This window comes from Calypte anna, chromosome 9 (assembly GCF_003957555.1).
Source record: "Calypte anna isolate BGI_N300 chromosome 9, bCalAnn1_v1.p, whole genome shotgun sequence".
In the NCBI taxonomy this organism is placed as follows: domain Eukaryota; kingdom Metazoa; phylum Chordata; class Aves; order Apodiformes; family Trochilidae; genus Calypte; species Calypte anna.
Genome location: NC_044255.1, coordinates 24,359,106 through 24,376,972, shown reverse-complemented (window position 1 = coordinate 24,376,972; position 17,867 = coordinate 24,359,106). Strand labels below are relative to the sequence as shown.

The window sequence follows — 17,867 nt, the reverse complement described above, 5'->3', positions numbered from 1 at the left end:
GGGTGGGAGAGGTGGAGTTTCCTCAAACCTTTCCAACCCCCCTACCCCTGGAGCATCACCCCAGCACCCTTCCTGCTGCCATCACCCTGCCACCAGCCATGGAAGAAGGGAAATCACCTCAGGATCTGATCCCTCCTCCCTGGCTTCTGCCTGAGCTGGGCAAGGAACAAATCCCCCCCCCTCTCCCCAGCAGCCACTCCTCATCCCACTGAACTTCAGGGTTGATCTGCAATGGTCAGTGATGCAATTAAGAAAATTAAGTTCAGTTTCACTGTATTTGACATCCAACAGGCAGTAAAAAAAAAAAAAAAAAAAAAGCTTTATATTTTATTTCCTGTAAAAATCCTTCAACACATGCAGACTAAAACCAGTGTAAGAAAGTCTCCACCATTGTTTAAACAAATAACTATACTTAAATATAAGTGTCTGCAGTTGACTGGTATAAAAATAAGGTATGTTTTGCTTTTGTACAGAAACCCATTCTCCAGTTTCTCATCTCAATAACCAACACACAACTCTAATAGGTACAGTTTAACCTGATTGCTGCCTTCCACCCCCTCCATACTGCTAAGGTACGATGTGCAAAAACAAAAACAAAAAGTTGGTAATTTATTTCCCAAAACGAAAAACAAAACAACAAAAAGACACTTCTATGCATTTAGAAAAAAAAACACCAATATATTGGGTTTAAATTAAAACTCTAAGGGGTTTGCTCTGAGGCCAGGAGTCCATGAGGGGTGCTGTGGCAGGCTCAGCGGCGGTGCCGGCCGTGCCCCGAGCGGCCGCTGCCGTGGTGTTTGCCCTTGTGCGACCGCTCCAAGGAGCGCGACCGCTCCCGCCTGTCCCTGTGGTGGCCCCGCTCGTGCCTGTGCTTCTTGGCCACCTCGGAATGCTCCCGGGATTTGCTCTGGGAACGGGAGCGGGATTTTTTCCTCTTGTGGCCGTGCCTGTTGGTACTCTTCATCTCCTCCCGGCCGTGTTTGGCCTTGGGGTGGGGAGAGCCGTGGTTGTGGTGGCGGCGGGGGCTGCCGCTGTGGCTGCGCGACCGGCTCCTCGACCTCGAGCTGTAGGTCCCTGACAGGCTCCTCCTGTTGTTGTAGCTGAAGGGAGAAGTTAAAACACAGAGAAATTATTATTATCATGATCATTATATGGAGGAATTCCCAAGTTACTGGAAAAAATCAGAGGCTGCCTGCCCAAGGAAGCTGTGGCTGCCTCATCCCTGGCAGTGTCTCAGCCCAGGCTGGATGGGGCTTGGAGCACCCTGGGCTGTGGGAGGTGTCCCTGACCATGGCAGGGGGTGGGATGATCCTTAAAAGTCCCTTCCCACCCAAACCATTCCATGATTCAGCACTTTTTCCCAGAGGGTATCTGATGAGCAGCTGTTGCAGATGATGTTTCTGGGTTGAGTTCCTTTAAAAGCAGAAAGCCCAGAGCAAACCCAGACCCAGAGAACATTCCTTGTCTTTCCTAATTGTTTGACCTTGTCAAGCATCTTCCCCTCAGGAGCAGATTGCAGATTGGTTCCTGCCTCTTTTCCTACAGCAATCTGACAGTCAACCACACTTAGGGGAAGGCTTCACTGAGATCTGAGCTGGCAGTTTCCAACTTAAATGTCAGGCTGAAGGTTCATTTAAAAAATACTTCATGCCAGCAGCTCTCACTGCATCACCCTCTGCCCCAGCTCGAGCAGACAGGCAGAGCACTGAAGAGCCAGACAGGGCACCACGCCAACACTGACACAAGATCCCTTCTGCCATGTGCTTGGCAGAAAGCTGCACCACATGGGACTGATTCCCCACCCCAAAGGGGACTCAGCTCCACGTGATGCTTCCAGTGATGGTGGATTCCTTATGAAGATCACTGCTGTCCTGCTTTGGGCCAGGATAAAGGGGAGTTTCTGTCTTGTATTTTTGCTTTCAGCTCAGTCTCTTGTAAGTAGCTGCACTTGCTGAAATGAACAGCAAGTTTCTCAGACAGTGTGTGCTTCTAGGACTGATAACACTTGATGTTTAGAGTTACTGCTAGAGCCTGGTGTGCAGAGCCAAGGACACTGCTCAGCTCTGAGGAACATTTTACCCTCCAGAAGGAATAAAGAGGTCCCACCTGCAGCCTCCTTTGGGGAGGAAGGGACAAGAGAGATGCCAGAACTGACCAAACAGAGGATTCCATCCCATACACCTCATCCTCAGGAGAAATTGGAGGCATCACGAGGGCCAAGCCAAGATTTCCTGCTTCCAGCTGCCTGCCCTTCCTGCCTTTCCTGCTTCCCTTCCTTCACTTGGCATCCTGGGAGGATTCCATCCCATCCCTTCCTCTGCCTGTGCTCCTGATCCATCCCAGCCCATAGCTGTGTGTTCCTGCCTCCAGCTCCCAACTGCTCCTGACCCCAGGATTCCAGCCTGGACTTTCCCAGGGCTGCCCTGCAGCCTTGGTGGTGACCTGAGAGTTATTGGGGGAAAAAGGGGGGAGGAACCTGGGATCCATTTTCCTGTATATTTGTATAGATTTAGTCATTTTTCCTATTTATCATTCCTGTTCCATTAAAGTTGTGTAGTTCAGTTCCCAACCCATCAGTCTCTCTCCCTTATTCTCTCTCCTTTCTTTATCAGGGAGGAGATGGGGGATTAACAGAGAGCAGCTGTTATTTGGGTTAATTGCCAGGGCAGTGTTAAACCCTGACAGGGTGGAACTGCCTTACACTCCCTCCACCACAGACTCCTTGTGTACACCTCGGGTTAGGACAGGCTGAGGTGTCTGTTCTACAGCTTGAGCTGTTCATGGCACAGCTGCCACCAGAACCACTTCACACCCAGAACCAAAAGCCAGACCTGAGGCTCCCCACTTCTGCTGTTCAGCAGTTGGAACCTTGCTGCTAAGCACCCACCACAAGCTACTTAAGAGTAGCCCTGCATCAACAAAGTGAAAAGCACTGCTGAAATATCTCAGAGAACTAATTATGAAGACAACCCTCACAAGAAAACCTGCCCCTCCCCCCCCAAAGCAACCCAAACCACTTACTGCCTCCTGGGAGTGTGTGACCGGGACCGGGACTTTGTCCTCGACCTGGAGCGACTGCCACTCCTGCTGCTTCTGCTCCTCTTGCTGTCTTTCCTCAGGCTTGGTGGGGAGAAAAAACAAAAAAACCAAACCAGGGTTATCATTCTGAGGTACTCATTCCTCCCATGAAGCAGCTCAGGAGTCCATTGTACTTCAGGAGAGGAATCTGTTTTGACACAAGTCTCCTGTTTGACAGGAAGAGGTCTCTACTCACCCGTTGTAAGGGCTCTTGGAAGCTGGCTGCCTCTCTTCTGCCTCTTTTTTAATGGTTTTGGCATTCAGGGACACTGGAGACTTCTCCTCAGGTTTCACTTCTCTTGGGGAAGCTAAGAATATAAGTGGAATTTAATTAGGGATTTTATGCCTAGACTTTGTCACGAACACACTGTTTGTAACATCACTTCATACACAGATGTGCTTCAGACACCTTTCAGCAGGGGCTGCACAAGATGTAAATAAGAATTCCACAGCTGCTGTTTTGTTCCATCTTTCCATTTATAGCACACTCCTGGAAAGGAGCAGTGGAGACAGATGCCTGTGGGGAGATGCAGGGGAGTTTGAAGCCAACTGCTGGCAGGGGGGAGAAGAACATGGTGACCTTCAAGCCAAGCAGCCAGGCTCCTTCAAGATCTCCACCACCAGGGGGACAAAATTAAAGCTGTCCTTATGGCCCCCAAAACCTGGGACTGTTACCTTGGCAGGTCATTAATTCCCAGTGCTACAGAAAAAATTAAGACTAAGCACTAAATTACAGATTTCCTATTTGCATTAGTGGTACAAATGGAATGAATAACCAACTCTTTTTCCTTAAGAAGTCCATCTGTGCCTGGCAGAGCCCAGGGATGGATTCACCTCCTCCTGTGTCCTGGCTTAGGACATCATGGAAGAGCCACAAGGAGAGAACGAGGCATTTCTGACCTACACCACAGCTTCCTCACCCACAGGGGTCAGAGGTTTGCTGTAAAAATACACAGTTCTGTCAGCAGCTTGCCCTACAAGTCTCCCAAAGTCCCAGCAGAGATTCAGCTTTCACTCCAACTCTTCTACAACCCAGGCTTCCACTTCACAGTGAGAAATGTACACTTTTTAAGGAGAAATAAGTGCTCCAAATACTGCTCTCTCAGAACACATTCTGGAGAGGCTGTGTAACAAGCACCTATCCCTTCTCCATCACCCAATTGCTCCTGAGAGCCTGGACATTTTTTGTAGTTTACAGCACCAAGCAGAGTTCTGCTGTGTCTGTTCTCTGTATCCCTGAGCTCTGACAGATTTATTGGCTGATTCAAGATGTGCTTTATAACAATTTATTCACTTGGGTGCCAAGCCAGCACTGTGACCTCCCCTCCTCCATTTCCTGACCACAAGCTGTCTTCCTTTACCATACTTGAACAGTTGACAAGTACATTTATAAAAAACCAACAAAACAACAAAGCAATTTTCAGAGATAACCTGCTGCAAAAGGAACCCTGAAGGCTGTTATGAAACCCCACTGCACAGTAAATCCAGAGCCTCTCCTCACAGCACAGCAACACACAGAAAACTCCTGTTATTATTACAATGGATTTGTTATTAATTTTTCTGTCCCACCTGTGGAAGTATGGAGCAAGGCATCCTGCCTCCCTCTAATCTATTTCATGATATTCAAACTGGGTTTAAAATTTGCCTTTAAAATTAAAAATTTGCCTTGCTTCTTAGCTCTGCCAGAAAGCTTTAAGTTGTTTATCAGCTTGAGAAGCAAACCTTTAGCTTCTCTTTTTTAACACTCTGGGACATGGATTTAGAACACTTACCACAAATGGCATTATGCAAGTTTCTCTTCAGAAAAAAACCCCAAAACTTACATGGTTTGGATGCAGGAGAAAAGCCACCCAGTGCTGAGAGGGCAGGAGTTCCATCTGGATTTAAACCTTTTGCCTTCAGTTTAGCTTCCTGTAGTGCCATTTTCCTCTTTTCTACTTCTTTATCCAGGAATTCATAATTGGGCTGTGAAAGTAACAACAGGGTTAAGAAGCAGAACTAATGCAACTCACATTTTCATCTCAATTCTGAAAAATATTTTTAATCATCTGTCCAGTGATGTGATCAACTTCTCTGCTTTGTTTTCAGACTCCTCACAAAGCCTTTGCCATGAGGAGATCTGCATGGTGCTGAGGCAGGTGCTGCCAAACACACAACAGCCAAGAGACAGCTCAAGCAGGAGCAACAAACCTTTCCAACTGACCTTCTTTCTGGTGTAAAGCTTGAGAGTTGTTAGGCAGATTTCCTGAATCTCCTCTTCTGTGGTGCCAAAGAGCAAGAACCAGTGAGGACGGGTAGGCAGTGGAATCTGGAAAGCAAGGCAACCAAAGGCTTGGTGAGAGAAACTACAGAGCAGGCTTTTGGTTTCAATACTTTGAGGAGTTTTCTTGACACCAAATGGCTAGCAACAAAAGGTAAGGGTAGCCAAAGCCTCACCTGGAGAGCTCTGGCAGCAAGATAGATGCAAGCACAAGCTATGGTCTCTGGCTGGAAGCGAACGAAGACGTTTGTCCGGAGGCTGTCGTTCATGTAATTCCTACAGGAAAAGAAATGTTGGGAAGCCTGATTCTCAGGTTGCCAGGTTTTTTTTAGAGGATAACACTACTGGAGACTCAATTGACTTTATTATTTTTTCTAGGATATTAAACATTTGGTTTCTTTGGTATTATTGTGTTTGCTGTTTACATTTGTTACTTCTCTAACACAAAGTTTTTGCACCATTGCCATTGTTTTGAGACCCCACTGCAAGTAACAGTATTGTCATGGCTACTTCCTACACCAACTTACACCATGAAGTGTCCACTGAGTTAACAAACTCACAAGTACTTTTCATCTGCCCAGCTCTTTGCTTTAAACACCAATGGGGTTTGTATTTAAACATCAATATGCTTAAAAGTTAAATGCAAGCATGAAAGCATGGTATAGTTATAACCTACCAGTTTCCAGAGGCTTGATGCAACCTATAAAGGTCACGAAACATTCCATTTAAATCCTACATGTGCCTGAGTCACATTGACTTCATCATCCAGAGAGAGAAGCATGGGGTGTGCTGCTCACTGAGTGTTGGAAAAGACCTGTAAGTTAGGAATTACTGGGTCTCCCACTCCACCTGAGCTCCTCTCCTTCCCCTGCAGTGGCACTGCCAAGCAACACATGCCAAGAGGTAGAGTTACACAGCAGAGACCTCCATCCCTTTCTAAATCCCTCAGCTACAGGAAAGAAAGGAACAGCAGTCAGGAGTATTGACTCTACAGAAAACCATGCCCAGTATGGCTTCTGAGGGAACATGCTGCATGCACTATTTGCTTGCCTGTTTTGCTGGTTGTTTGTTTTTTAACTTGAGTTTAGCCCAATGTTAACCAAACTAAATAAACATTGGCAACAAAAAGTCTACCCCAAGTGTCCTTTAAAAACACTACAGTACAGCGAGGCAACAAAGACATTTAGAAACAGTTTAACAGTTACTTCTAAAAGCAAATATACAAATCCTTTGAGACCCAGACAGAACTAGAAGATGCTGCCCGATGGATATGGAGCACTTCAGTGAATCTCGGATGAGAGCTTGCACTGGGTTGGCTGGAGAGAAGGGCAGCCAAACAGGCCATGGGCTGAGGTGCAGAGGGCAGAGCTCTATGACTTACCATCAGGGACTACCCTTTAATTAAAGAGTAGAAAAAAGAACAAAGTTAAATTGAGTTCTCCGTGGCTCTCTTGGAATCAAGCCATGAAAATAGTAAGCAGAAACAAGCACCAGGGTGTTTTTTTCAAAGCACAGATTTGTGTGGTTCATGACTTACAGCTCATTGCTTTGTATAAGGATCAGCAGGCTTGTTATTTCTGCTACTATTTTCCTGGCTAGGAAAAGGATGGAAAAATAGCAACTTACCAGGCTGTCTGTACCAGGGTTTGATTACGTTCACATTCTAAGACTTGTAAATACATAACAATGATCTGAGGAAAAAAAGGGGAGGGGAAAATAAATTAAAAAAAACAAGGCTGTTTTAACATATAAAGCAAAAGTGAGGAAGTAACTATGTATAACCAGAGTGCCCAACAATGGTTTCTCCTCCTTTTCTAAACAGATGTTGCAAGCTCACAAATCATCCAATCCAGTCCAGATAATTATTTATTACTTTTCTATAACCTCCAAAACCAGTCACCTTTAACACTTCCCAAGGAAGTAGTTTCTACCAAAGCCAAAATGACTTTTTTCCCAAGCACTCTGACCAAAGTATTCATCACAGCTACCAAGGAATAAAGAGAAGGAATCAGGTCATTTTTACACCTGTGTCTCTGTCCCACAGTGATGTCATCATGGTAGAATAATATTTACAATTATATTATTTTTGATAACTCACCTTGTGTGGATGCTTGACATGAACACAAAATCCCAACTCCTTCAGTACCCTCCTTTCTGCTTTGATTACTTGATTTTTGGTGTTTATGTAGTTCTGATCAAGTATCAGGGGGCTTGGAGTCCTATAGTTTGTAAGAAATAAAATCAAAACTGTTTTGCATATCCAAAAATAGCAGCACCTCTGTTTTCCCTTCCAACCAACTAATGGCAACAGAAACCGGTTTTCAACTCCTGCAACCAAGTTTAAGCATTAATCTTGTGCTGTCCAAGTTTAGATAAACTAGTTTAGCTTCTGCTTTTGACTAGCTACAGATTAGATGGCTAAGATAAAAAAAAAATAAAATAAAAATTTTGCTGCTGTGTGTGTAAACTAGGATGGTCCAGCTGCTGGAACAAAAATCCAACTTCACCCTGAAGATCTCCAAGCACCTTTAGAGGTCCTGACTGTGATCCCTTCCCCTACAGGGCCCTTCCTGGGTAAGCTGGGTGAGGCCTCAAAGCAGAAGTAAGCTACAACAGGTTGTTTTCTTTTTACTGACACTGAAGTAGTGAGCTTCTGCTTCACAAACTGTGGTTTCCCATGCACTGGGAGACAAGATCATTCAGCTGCTGGGAGACAGGAGAAGCCTCATCAAGCCAAGAGCTGAAGCTCTGCAGTGGTGGCAGCTCTGCCCCTGGCTCTGCACCCTCTGCTCACTTCCTGCCCTCTCAATTCTCACGTCTGCATTAGCAAAACAGAAGTTCATTTCACAGCACTGCCATCCCCTAATTCCTTATAAATTCAACACCTGGAATATCCAAAGCATTAAAGCAGGGTTTTTAAAAAAAATGTAACTAAAACAGCTTGCTGTATGTGCTTTATGCACAAGTGTCATCCTCCATTTTGTGTCATTCTGTATGTTTAGACTTGAGCTTTCAACATTCCCCACTGTATTTTAATCCAGTTCCTCCAGAAGACAGCCCAGCTTTTCCCTCTTTGTAATACTCCTCACATTCTCCACGTGCTCTCCAGCACAGCAGCACAGAATGGATTTGCAAGCAGTTACTCTTAACAAACCACAGTCTGGTTACAGCCCAAGCACCAGTGACAGACTTTACATGACCTTCAAAAGGAAACAAAATAAACAAACAAAAACACCCAAAGTGGGATCCAAATGCAGCTTCTGTTTCCTCAAAGTATTTCACTGCTAACTTGTCTTTATTCCATGAGAGTTCCAGGAACTGATCACACTTCTCTGATAGGTCAGAGAGCAGAAAGCCCCTGAGGAAACCTAGGTTTCCACCCCAAGAAGGGTGAATTGCATTTCCAGGTAAGCTGGAGGCTCCCCAACTTCAGTAACTCACAATTTATGCCAAAAATTCTGTAGTCACCTGGGAGGATGCTTATTTCCTCTGCTCAAAGGTGCAACAAGCCACCCACTTCACTAAAAATCATCAGGGTGTATAACCATGCCCTGGTGAGCTCCCTCTGCTCTTCCCAAAGGGCTGAGAAACAGCTCCTAGGAGGACTGAGATGAACTTCTGCAGCTTCCTGGTGCCAGGAAGGACCCACAACTCAAGTACAAGCCTTACTACTTCTGTCTTCCTAAAAAAAACCCCCAAAATTACATGATCTATGTTATATAAAGGTAAAATCTCTAGTTAAGATTTACTCAATTAGTGTAAGTTCATGAAGTTTGTGATTTCATCTACTCCAAATATAACCCAGTTGGAATACACTGGGTTTTTTTTTAATTATGTAGAAACAAAAACTTTTGAAGCTTCTTTTATATAACTCCTTCAGTGGAGAGGCTGTTTTTATCTGAAACCTCAGCAACTACAAAGGCTGACTGAACACAGTGTTCTGAAGTGGGAGACCAAAGGAACCAAGTTGTAAGTCCATTAAATGAGTGCAAATGGTTAATTTGCCTCTGGTTTTAACTACCTATACTGGGTTTTATAATAACATCTCTCCCAGTGTAACTTTACATTGCTTTTATCTCGAGATCACTGGCATGAACAGGATCTGCAAGGCATCACTCAGTGATTTTAGGCTCAGCTTATCTTGTCAGCAGAACACTTCAGCAGAGATAACAAATCCTCTGCTGGATTTAGGAGTCAGGGCAGCTATGGCTTCTAATCTTAAAATAATCACCTGTGGGAAAATATGACTGCATGGGATCATCCAACACCCTGCTGCAGGGTTACTGCTCTCCACAGGTGCATCCTCAGAAAGCTATGCCAGGAAATGAGTGTTATGAAAATAAGGAGTGCAAGAGGGAATACTGGGAGCCTTACTGCATGTTCTGAATCTTCCCTGTCCTTCTCCAGAGCCAGAGGAGCAGCACAAACAGCTCACACTCTGTATGGCCAACAACAAAGCCACAGGGATCCCAAAATTAAAGGCAGGTGAAAGTGTGCCTGGCTCTGTTATCCCACCTTACTCCTGTCACACAAGTTCTCAAGATCCAAGGCTGGAAGGAGTTTATCCACACAGTATTTTCAGAAACAAAGACAAATGCAGCCTTTTATCCACTTATGCAAAAACTTGCAGAAGACTGCACTGTCTCACTGGCAGAAGTCAGGCTCCCAGCTGCACTGAGTTTTAAGGGCTTTTGCCAGAAACTCTGAAGCATGCAGAATCATTGGGAACTTCAGAGATGCCCCTCTGGGAAATAAAACTCAAAACATTACTGCTGCATTTACTGCACTTGGTTCTCAGTCTGAGAAGTAAGAAGTTTAGGTCCAAGTAACAAACCAGAGAAAAACAATTTGTAAGCTTATATATAAAACATAAGCTTCAGTCCCTCACCAGCCAAGGAGCATGACTGATGCTTTTGTTTGAATTTTATAGATGAGCACTAAAGCTCCAGGCAAGCCTTCAGATGTAGGAACAGAGGTCAGTGCCCAGCCTGGTAAGCTGGCACAGCACTGGGACCCAAAACTTCAAAGTAACAACTCAAAACATTAACACACTGTCATGTGCTTGGAACAGTAAATCAACTGCAAACACCTTTTTTTTTTTTTTTTTAAATCCCTCTGACAAAGGAAGCCCAAGTTCTGGACACAGCTATACCTTTATCTGCTGTAGGATTAAAATTCCATGTCTTTGGAATGTCTGGTACTTTAGAGGCAAAGTGCCCTGTGTGTAGTTTTGTTCAGATTGCAGAAAGCACTTTTAGTAAGTACAGCACAATATCAGGATCTCAGTTCCAAGGCCAGACCTCTCAAAATAATAAATAAAAAAAAAAGCAAGTTCTGTGTTTGTCTCCAACATTGTAAACACAAGCACTGTGGGTTGACAGAACAGGCTGAAGATCACTAAGTAGTGGGTGTTATTAATACAGGCCACTTCCAACAACTGCAACAGAAGTAAAGAAGAGCAGGACAGCTGCCTGAGCACCTCAAACCAGCATTTGTGAGATTACATCATGACAGGAGTCACCTTTGGTTGCAGTCTCTTAAGGACTTTCTGCAGCTTTCAGGCACATGGAAGATAAATAAAATCAACTCCAAACTGCATTCTACATGGTAAACAACAGTTGCACTTTGCTCAGAACACAGATGTTTCCACACAGAGTTTTTAAAGCAGCAGTAATTTCATCATATGAGCTTTTCTCCATGCACACAAACATTTTACATGCAGTACTACAGGACATATGCTCCTCAGAGATCCCAACAAGCTTGTCCAGAACACTTTTTTTCTTTAAATATACCTTTTTTCTTACTTCTCAGTATTAGAAATACCACCTAGCAGTAGCTCAGTTGACTACAGGGCTTACAGGAAGACAATTCCATTGCAATTCCCAGTTCTGCAAACAGGGACAGTGATTTATAGGGACAGCTTTACAGCTTTGAGGCCTCTGCCTGCTGGGGAGGGTGTGTGTGACTGAGGATTCAGCAGGTACAGAGCCAGGAAAAGGAACTAAAACCCCAAAACTGTTTCAGGGAGGAAGCAAGCCTACTCAGAACTACTCAGATGTTGTGTGCATGTTAAGAGCTTTGGTTAACACAAATAACTAGACTAGAGGCAAAAAAATAAAAAAGTACAGCAGCCTGACTGGTTCAGTTCTGGGTTGTGTGTGAGAAACTAACTACAGCCTAAGTGTTAGCTTCAAGTAAAACAGAACAAAAAAATAAATAAGAGATAAAGCTAGTATTCTAAAAACCTGGACAGCAAAGAAAAAAGCTTATAACAAGATACAGGAGTTCTTCCAAATGGTTCACCAGTGGCCAACCTGTTAGTCCCCCGGTTCCAGTGACCTATTCTCAGAGCACTGGCTTCTCCTTGGGGATTTTCCATACTTCACTCACTGTTGCCATGACGACAGCTTCATCTTTATGTACCACTCCACATCACCCAGGCTTTGGTAAATGTAGCTGGTCGCTGTATAGTCGGTTGCAAGGGAAAAAAGAGTTGAAGTTAATAACGTGTACAGTTTATGGAACTGTCATCTTCTCAAAAGTACAGAAAAAACGTTTACATCCTGCTTGCTAAAAAAAAAATAAAATAAAAAAGGGGAGTCTGAGTGTCAGACTTCAGGGTTTTTAAATTTACTTTCATGCAGATTCACTCAGAATCTCAGAGCAACAATACCCATGTCTCCAGAAAATACTGGGTAGCAGTGCAGGGTTTCTCTGGACATGATGCATTTTAGACACCATGTAACATGCACAAGGGACATTCTGATTTGGGACAGGCTAGCTGGAAAGATTTAAGTTCACAGGTTAAGTTCAGTTTCTCTGATCCTTCACACAGCACAAAGAAACAACTAATTTGTGTTCTCATTGCAAAGAAAAAAGTGTTGCCATGTCTGATGAATTAACCTTCACTGCCTGGCTGGAGGCCAAACCATTCCAAACCACTGAACCAGCTTCCACAATCCCAGTAACCAGGCTCCCTCAGCTGCAGGGACAAACACCACCACTAAACTCACATGCAGCACAACTTCACAAAACTCTCTGGGGGCAACAGCTTTAAAACACAAAGAACATTAAAATTACAAAGCTAAGCTGCAAAGACCAAATCTCTCTAAATCTCCCTAGGAAAACACGAGCAGGAGGCAGTAAAAGCAAAGGTTTTACATGCAACAGAAGCATTAACAGGATGAAGACACCAAGAAACAGCTGGTTTCCCCTAAGGGACTGCAACTCCTCAGAAAAGCCTACACCACACAGCAAAGTTTAAATTCCTGCACAGAGCAGGGAAATGAAACCAAATTTAAGGATCTAGCTGACAACTAAATCCTTCTGGAACTCTGGATTACCTTACACTTCATGCAATCAGCCACTCAAAGCAAAGCCACTCCACCACAGCTGATGACTCCTGTCTCACAGACTACAAAACTGCTTCAAGACAGGTTTAAAGGAGTTCTGTATTTAGAAAACTCCTTTCCTTCTACCATTCCTTCAGAAATGGCAAATTATGTTGCTCTACACACCAAAGCACACATCCTGCTGCAGACAAAAGAACTGTATGAGGCACTGAGAAGGACTCTACAGCTCAGCATTTCTCCAGACCTGCACCCAGATCAGGGAAACAAACTCACAGCAACTCCAACTCCACTGACACAAGCACAAGGCACCAGGAAAACATCTCACTTTCTGCAATTACAGAGGTCTGCAGTTTCCAGGAATTAATTACACATTCCTTGTCCAAGCCATGTCCTTAAAGCTGCAACCACTGCAGCCAAACCATCCTTTCCCCGGTACTTTCTAGGATTGCTTTTTTGTAAAAGGTAACACTATCATCACCAGGAAACGTTCAGCTTTCATCTTTGGTTGACTGAGGGGCAGCACAGCTACATTCTAACAAGAAATGCGCATGAGGACTGCTCAACACCCTCAGAAGTCCGCAGAACACACAACAACCAACTAATCGGCTACTCATACCTCGGAGAACTACAAGACACAAAGAAACAATTAGCAACGGACCTAAAACTACAACCAAGAGACCTAAAACTAGAACTGATACTCGTGACTTGGAGCTAAGCAAGTGAAGGAGAACGGGTCTACCAAGTAAACAAAAGCAACGGCAGCAGAAGTCGGGATTGAACTGTACTGCCTACACAGCAGCCAACGAGCACTCCTCCCTTCTCAATTTTAGGTCGTTGAACTTAGCCTGGAAAAATACTGTGAATTGAAAACTGCGGTGCACATTAGTGACATGAGGTGCTGGGGTTCATAACGAAGCTGATCTTACCTTTTTGCTCTGAGCTGACGTAGGTGGTGGAACACGTTGATCACGTCCCTTATACGGCGAGGGGCCTCTTCGATTTTGGAGGCGAGATTGATGCAGGCCATGGCAACAATCTGAAAGGAAGACCCGGTGCCGTGAGAAAAGGACTCTTCGTCCCTGGAGACATTTAAAAAGCAACTCAATATGGCACTCAGTGCCATAGTCTAGTGACTGTGGTGGTAGTTGATCAAGGGTTGGACTCGATGATCTCTGAGGTCCCTTCCAACCCAGCCCATTCTATGAGTCTATGATTCTTCTATGAAAAGCAGTTTTACACCCGGCAAGACCCGAATCACCAAAAAACAAAACGCAAAAAAACCAGCGAACAAGCCCCACCCAAAAAAAAAAAAAAAAAAAGAACACCTAAAGAAAAGCAAAACCCAATTAAACAAAAAATAACAAAAAAAATTCTTCAAGTTTAAAGAGAAAAAACTCGTTTGCCGCCCGGCTGCCCAGAGCAGGCCCCACCGCGCCTTCCCTTCTCCTCCCCTCTCCCCTCCGGGCCTTGCCGCGCTCACCTCGAAGCTGTGCTTGACGAAGGACTTGGAATAGAAGAACCGATGGAACAGCACCTGCCCCGTCGCCATCGCCACCTAGGAAGGCGAGGGGAAGGAGGGAGGGAGAGAGGGAAGAAGGGAATGAGGATGCAGAAGGAGCGGGAGTTACTGCCGGGCCCGTCCGCCGCCATTTTGTGTCAGGCACCAGCTGGCGCCCCCCCCCCCCCCGCCTCACACGCCCTTCCCGCCGCGCCACAATGGCGGCTCACACCCTCCTCCTCCTCCTCCTTCCCCTTCCCCCCGCCCCGGGAAGGCATCCGGGAGAGGCTCCCTTACCTGCGGCAATCTGAGGAGGATGCCGGCCGCCTGGATGAGCTCGCAGCCCAGGATGCGCAGGTCGGTCTCGCACTGCAGGTCCAGGCCGTCCTGCATGGAAGGGGTGGGCGAGAGGCGCTCCTCGGGGATCAGCGAGTGATCGATGGTGAGGGACACCTCGGAGTACAGGCGGTCACCGATCAGGATGCCCGGAGGGGTGGGAACCGGCGGGGCGGCGGCGGCGGCAGTCGGGGCGGTGTTGGCGGAGGCGGTAGAAGCGGCGGTGTTGGCGGCAGAGGCGGCGGCGGGGGCCGGGTGTGTGGCGGCGGTGGAAGCCATGATGGCGGAGCCGCTCCGCTCCCGCAGCCGCGCACGCACAGACTGTGCCGCCGCGGGGACGCACCACACCCCGCCGCCCCTTCCGCCAGGCACCACGGGAAAAAAAAGTCCCGACGGAGACGCCCCGCGCGACAGCGGAATGTCACCCCCCCCCCTTTCCCACGGTACCGAGGGTCGGTTCGGCGGTACCGGGACTGCGTTCCACTCGCTGTGGGAAGGAGGGTGAGGGCCCCCCCCCCAAGTGGTGGAGGACATCGCGGGAGACACTGAGGGATTCCCACCCGGTACACTGAAACACCCCCGGGGACACTGAGGGATTCCCACCCGGGACACTGAGGACACCCCGGGGACACTGAGGGATTGCCACCCGGGACATTGAAGGATTTCCCCCGGGGACAGAGGGATTCCCACCCGGGACACTGAGGGATTCCCACCCGGGACACTGAGGCAGCCCCGGGGACACTGAGGGATTCTCACCCGGGACACTGAGGGATTCCCACCCGGGACACTGAGGGATTCCCACCCGGGACACTGAGGACACCCCGGGGACAGTGAGGGATTTCGCCCCGGAGACCGTCGGGGTCCCCCTTGGTCACCGGTGGGGCCCCACGCGTGGGCTTTGGCGTGGGGGGGATGTAGGCAGAGGGGTGCGGATCGCCCCCGAGACGTCGATTTCCGTCGCGAAAGGTTTCCCGAGAAGTGAGAAATAAAGAAACCGCGGGAGAAAAATTTAAAAAAAGTTAAAAAACATGAACATTGAGTAAAAGAACCCAAACCCGCGTGGTTGTGGGGTCAGGCGGGAAGCAACAAACCGGGAAATAAGAGGTTAAAGCCGGGGCTGAAGGCACCGGAGGGGAGGGGATGGGGAGGACCCCGGCACCCCCGTCCCTGCGTGGCTCCCACCTCCCCACGGGACCTTTGGACCCCCCAGAACCCGTCTCAGGATCCCACCGGACCGCTTCGGGGGGGATTTCCTCTCCATAACCACCCCGTGGCACCACACGGGAGGGTTCCGCCAGCTTATTCCCGTTTTTTTTTTTTTTTCCTCAAAATGCCGTTTTTTAGCAGCTCCCGCTTCTCGGTGACGTCACGTTCCGGGGAGCCACACGTCACACTTCGATACCCGGGTCGGGAGGGTTGGGGAGCTCGTTATCTCCTCATTATTCGAACAAAACACGCACCACTCCCACAACCCGCACCACCGCAGCGCTCCCCAACTCCCCGCTTTGGGGTTTTTTTGCTGAATTTCAAGAAAATCTGCCGGGTCGGGTGCCCCCCCCATCCCCCCACAGGGACACGGCTGCGAACATCCCTTCGGCGGAGGGGGACACCCCACGATGGTCTCCCCACGATGGTCTCCGCATCCCCGCAGCTCGGGGCAGGGATAGAAGCGGGGGGAAGGGGCACACACACCCCCCCCCCAGCCCCTCAGCGCTGCCCGGTGTGACGCAACCACCCCGTGACGTCATGCCCGGGAAACTCCGACCGCTGACGTCATTTCTCGGAACTCTCACCCTCTCCGCCTGTATCCCTCCGCACTTGCCGGAACTAACTCCCCGCTGCCGTAACCACGGGGTAAATCCCGCCCCGGCGGGCAGCTGCGCGCTCTGATTGGCTGGCTCGGCCTGAGTGGCAGCTCCCTGGCCCCGCCCCCGCCGCCATGTTGTGAGGGGGAAGCTGAAGGCCGGTGCCTCAGGGGCCGTGTCCCCGGGTGCCCCCGACGGGAGCCGCTCCAGAGCTGCCGGCAGCCGCTCCGCTGATGAATAACACCCGCTCCGAGGGGTTGAGCCGCCTCTGGGGGCAGGGGATGCCGGGCGGTACCGTCCCGGTTGGGTTCTTCCAGAGGTGAGGGTCTCAGCGCCTTCAGCAGGCCCCGGCGAAGGGGCTGAGGGGGCTTGTGTGGAGCAGGGCTCACCCGCTCCGTTCTCCCCTTTCATTCCCAGCTCTGCACATCGTAAGCTGTTCCTTGAGGCAGGTGGCTGAGAGGGCTGCTCCGTGACCCAGCAACAAGCTGAGAGAAAGGGCTGGGATGTCCTGCAGCAGGGGCTGTCTGGAAGAGAGGCCCAGAGGATGTGTGAAGAGGGGACATAGAATCATAGAATTGGCTGGGTTGGAAGGGACCTCAGAGATCATCAAGTCCAACCCTTGATCCACTCCCCCCGTGGTTCCCAGCCCATGGCACTCAGTGCCACATCCAGGCTCTTTGGAAAGATCTCCAGACACGGAGAATCCACTACTTCCCTGGGCAGCCCATTCCAATGCCTGAGCACCCTCTCCAGAAAGAAATTCTTTCTCATCTCCAACCTAAACCTCCCCTGGCACAACTTGAGACCCTTTGTGCCCTCTTGTCTTGTTGAAAGTCGTCTGGCAAAAGAGACCAACGTCCACCCGGCTCCAACCTCCTTTCAGGGAGTTGCAGAGAGTGATGAGGTCTCCCCTGAGCCTCCTCTTCTCCAGCCTCAACACCCCCAGCTCCCTCAGCCTCTCCTCATAGGGTCTGTACTCGAGTCCCTTCACCAGCCTGGTTGCCTCCTTTGGACCTGCTCCAGCACCTCAAGCTCCTTCCTGAACTTCCTGAGGGGCCCAGAACTGGACACAGGACTCAAGCTGTGGCCTCCCCAGGGCTGAGCACAGGGGCAGAATCCCTTCCCTGGACCTGCTGGCCACGCTGTTCCTGAGCCAGCCCAGGATGCCATTGGCCTTCTTGGCCACCTGGGCACACTGCTGCCTCCTCTTCAGCTTCCTAATATAGAATGGTTTGGGTGGGAAGGGACCTTAAAACTCATCCAGTCCCACCCCCCTGCATGGGCAGGGACACCTCCCCCAGCCCAGGCTGCTCAGGGTAGGTAGCCACAAGGTAAATGTATGCATTTAGGACACCTGCCAGTCAGACAGGCTCAGCAGTGGAGTTTTGACCTTGTGGGACAAGCCAAGAGCTCTGCAGGGAGGGCAAGGCTGCAGGAGGCCAAGGAAGAGCCATTATTTTATTTATTGGCTGTGGAGGGTGAGCAAACCCGGCCAGGAACAGAGGGTGGGGTTGGGTTGCAGGGTAATCATTAACTGA

At 48.3% G+C, this 17,867-nt stretch overlaps 1 protein-coding gene across 1 annotated transcript; it reads right to left on the bottom strand.

The window, feature by feature from the left end:
* Positions 1-308: 308 nt before the first annotated feature.
* Positions 309-15,169, bottom strand: CCNL1 (cyclin L1). Its single transcript, XM_030456489.1, has 11 exons — positions 14,486-15,169; positions 14,171-14,245; positions 13,617-13,726; positions 7,437-7,557; positions 6,965-7,029; positions 5,515-5,614; positions 5,282-5,386; positions 4,902-5,043; positions 3,275-3,386; positions 3,022-3,120; positions 309-1,100 (listed from the first exon to the last, which is right to left on the bottom strand). The coding sequence occupies exons 1-11, from the start codon at positions 15,056-15,058 to the stop codon at positions 752-754; spliced, it is 1,851 nt and encodes a 616-aa protein (XP_030312349.1). The 5' UTR covers positions 15,059-15,169; the 3' UTR covers positions 309-751.
* Positions 15,170-17,867: the final 2,698 nt, after the last annotated feature.

Coding starts and splice junctions, on each gene's coding strand:
- CCNL1 (XM_030456489.1), bottom strand. CDS start 15,058: ATGTCCTCCACCACTTGGGGGGGGGGCCCTCACCCTCCTTCCCACAGC. Junction 13,727..14,170: donor TCGTCAAGCACAGCTTCGAG/GTGAGCGCGGCA, acceptor TCTTCCTTTCAG/ATTGTTGCCATGGCCTGCAT. Junction 5,387..5,514: donor TTGCTGCCAGAGCTCTCCAG/GTGAGGCTTTGG, acceptor CTTGCTTTCCAG/ATTCCACTGCCTACCCGTCC.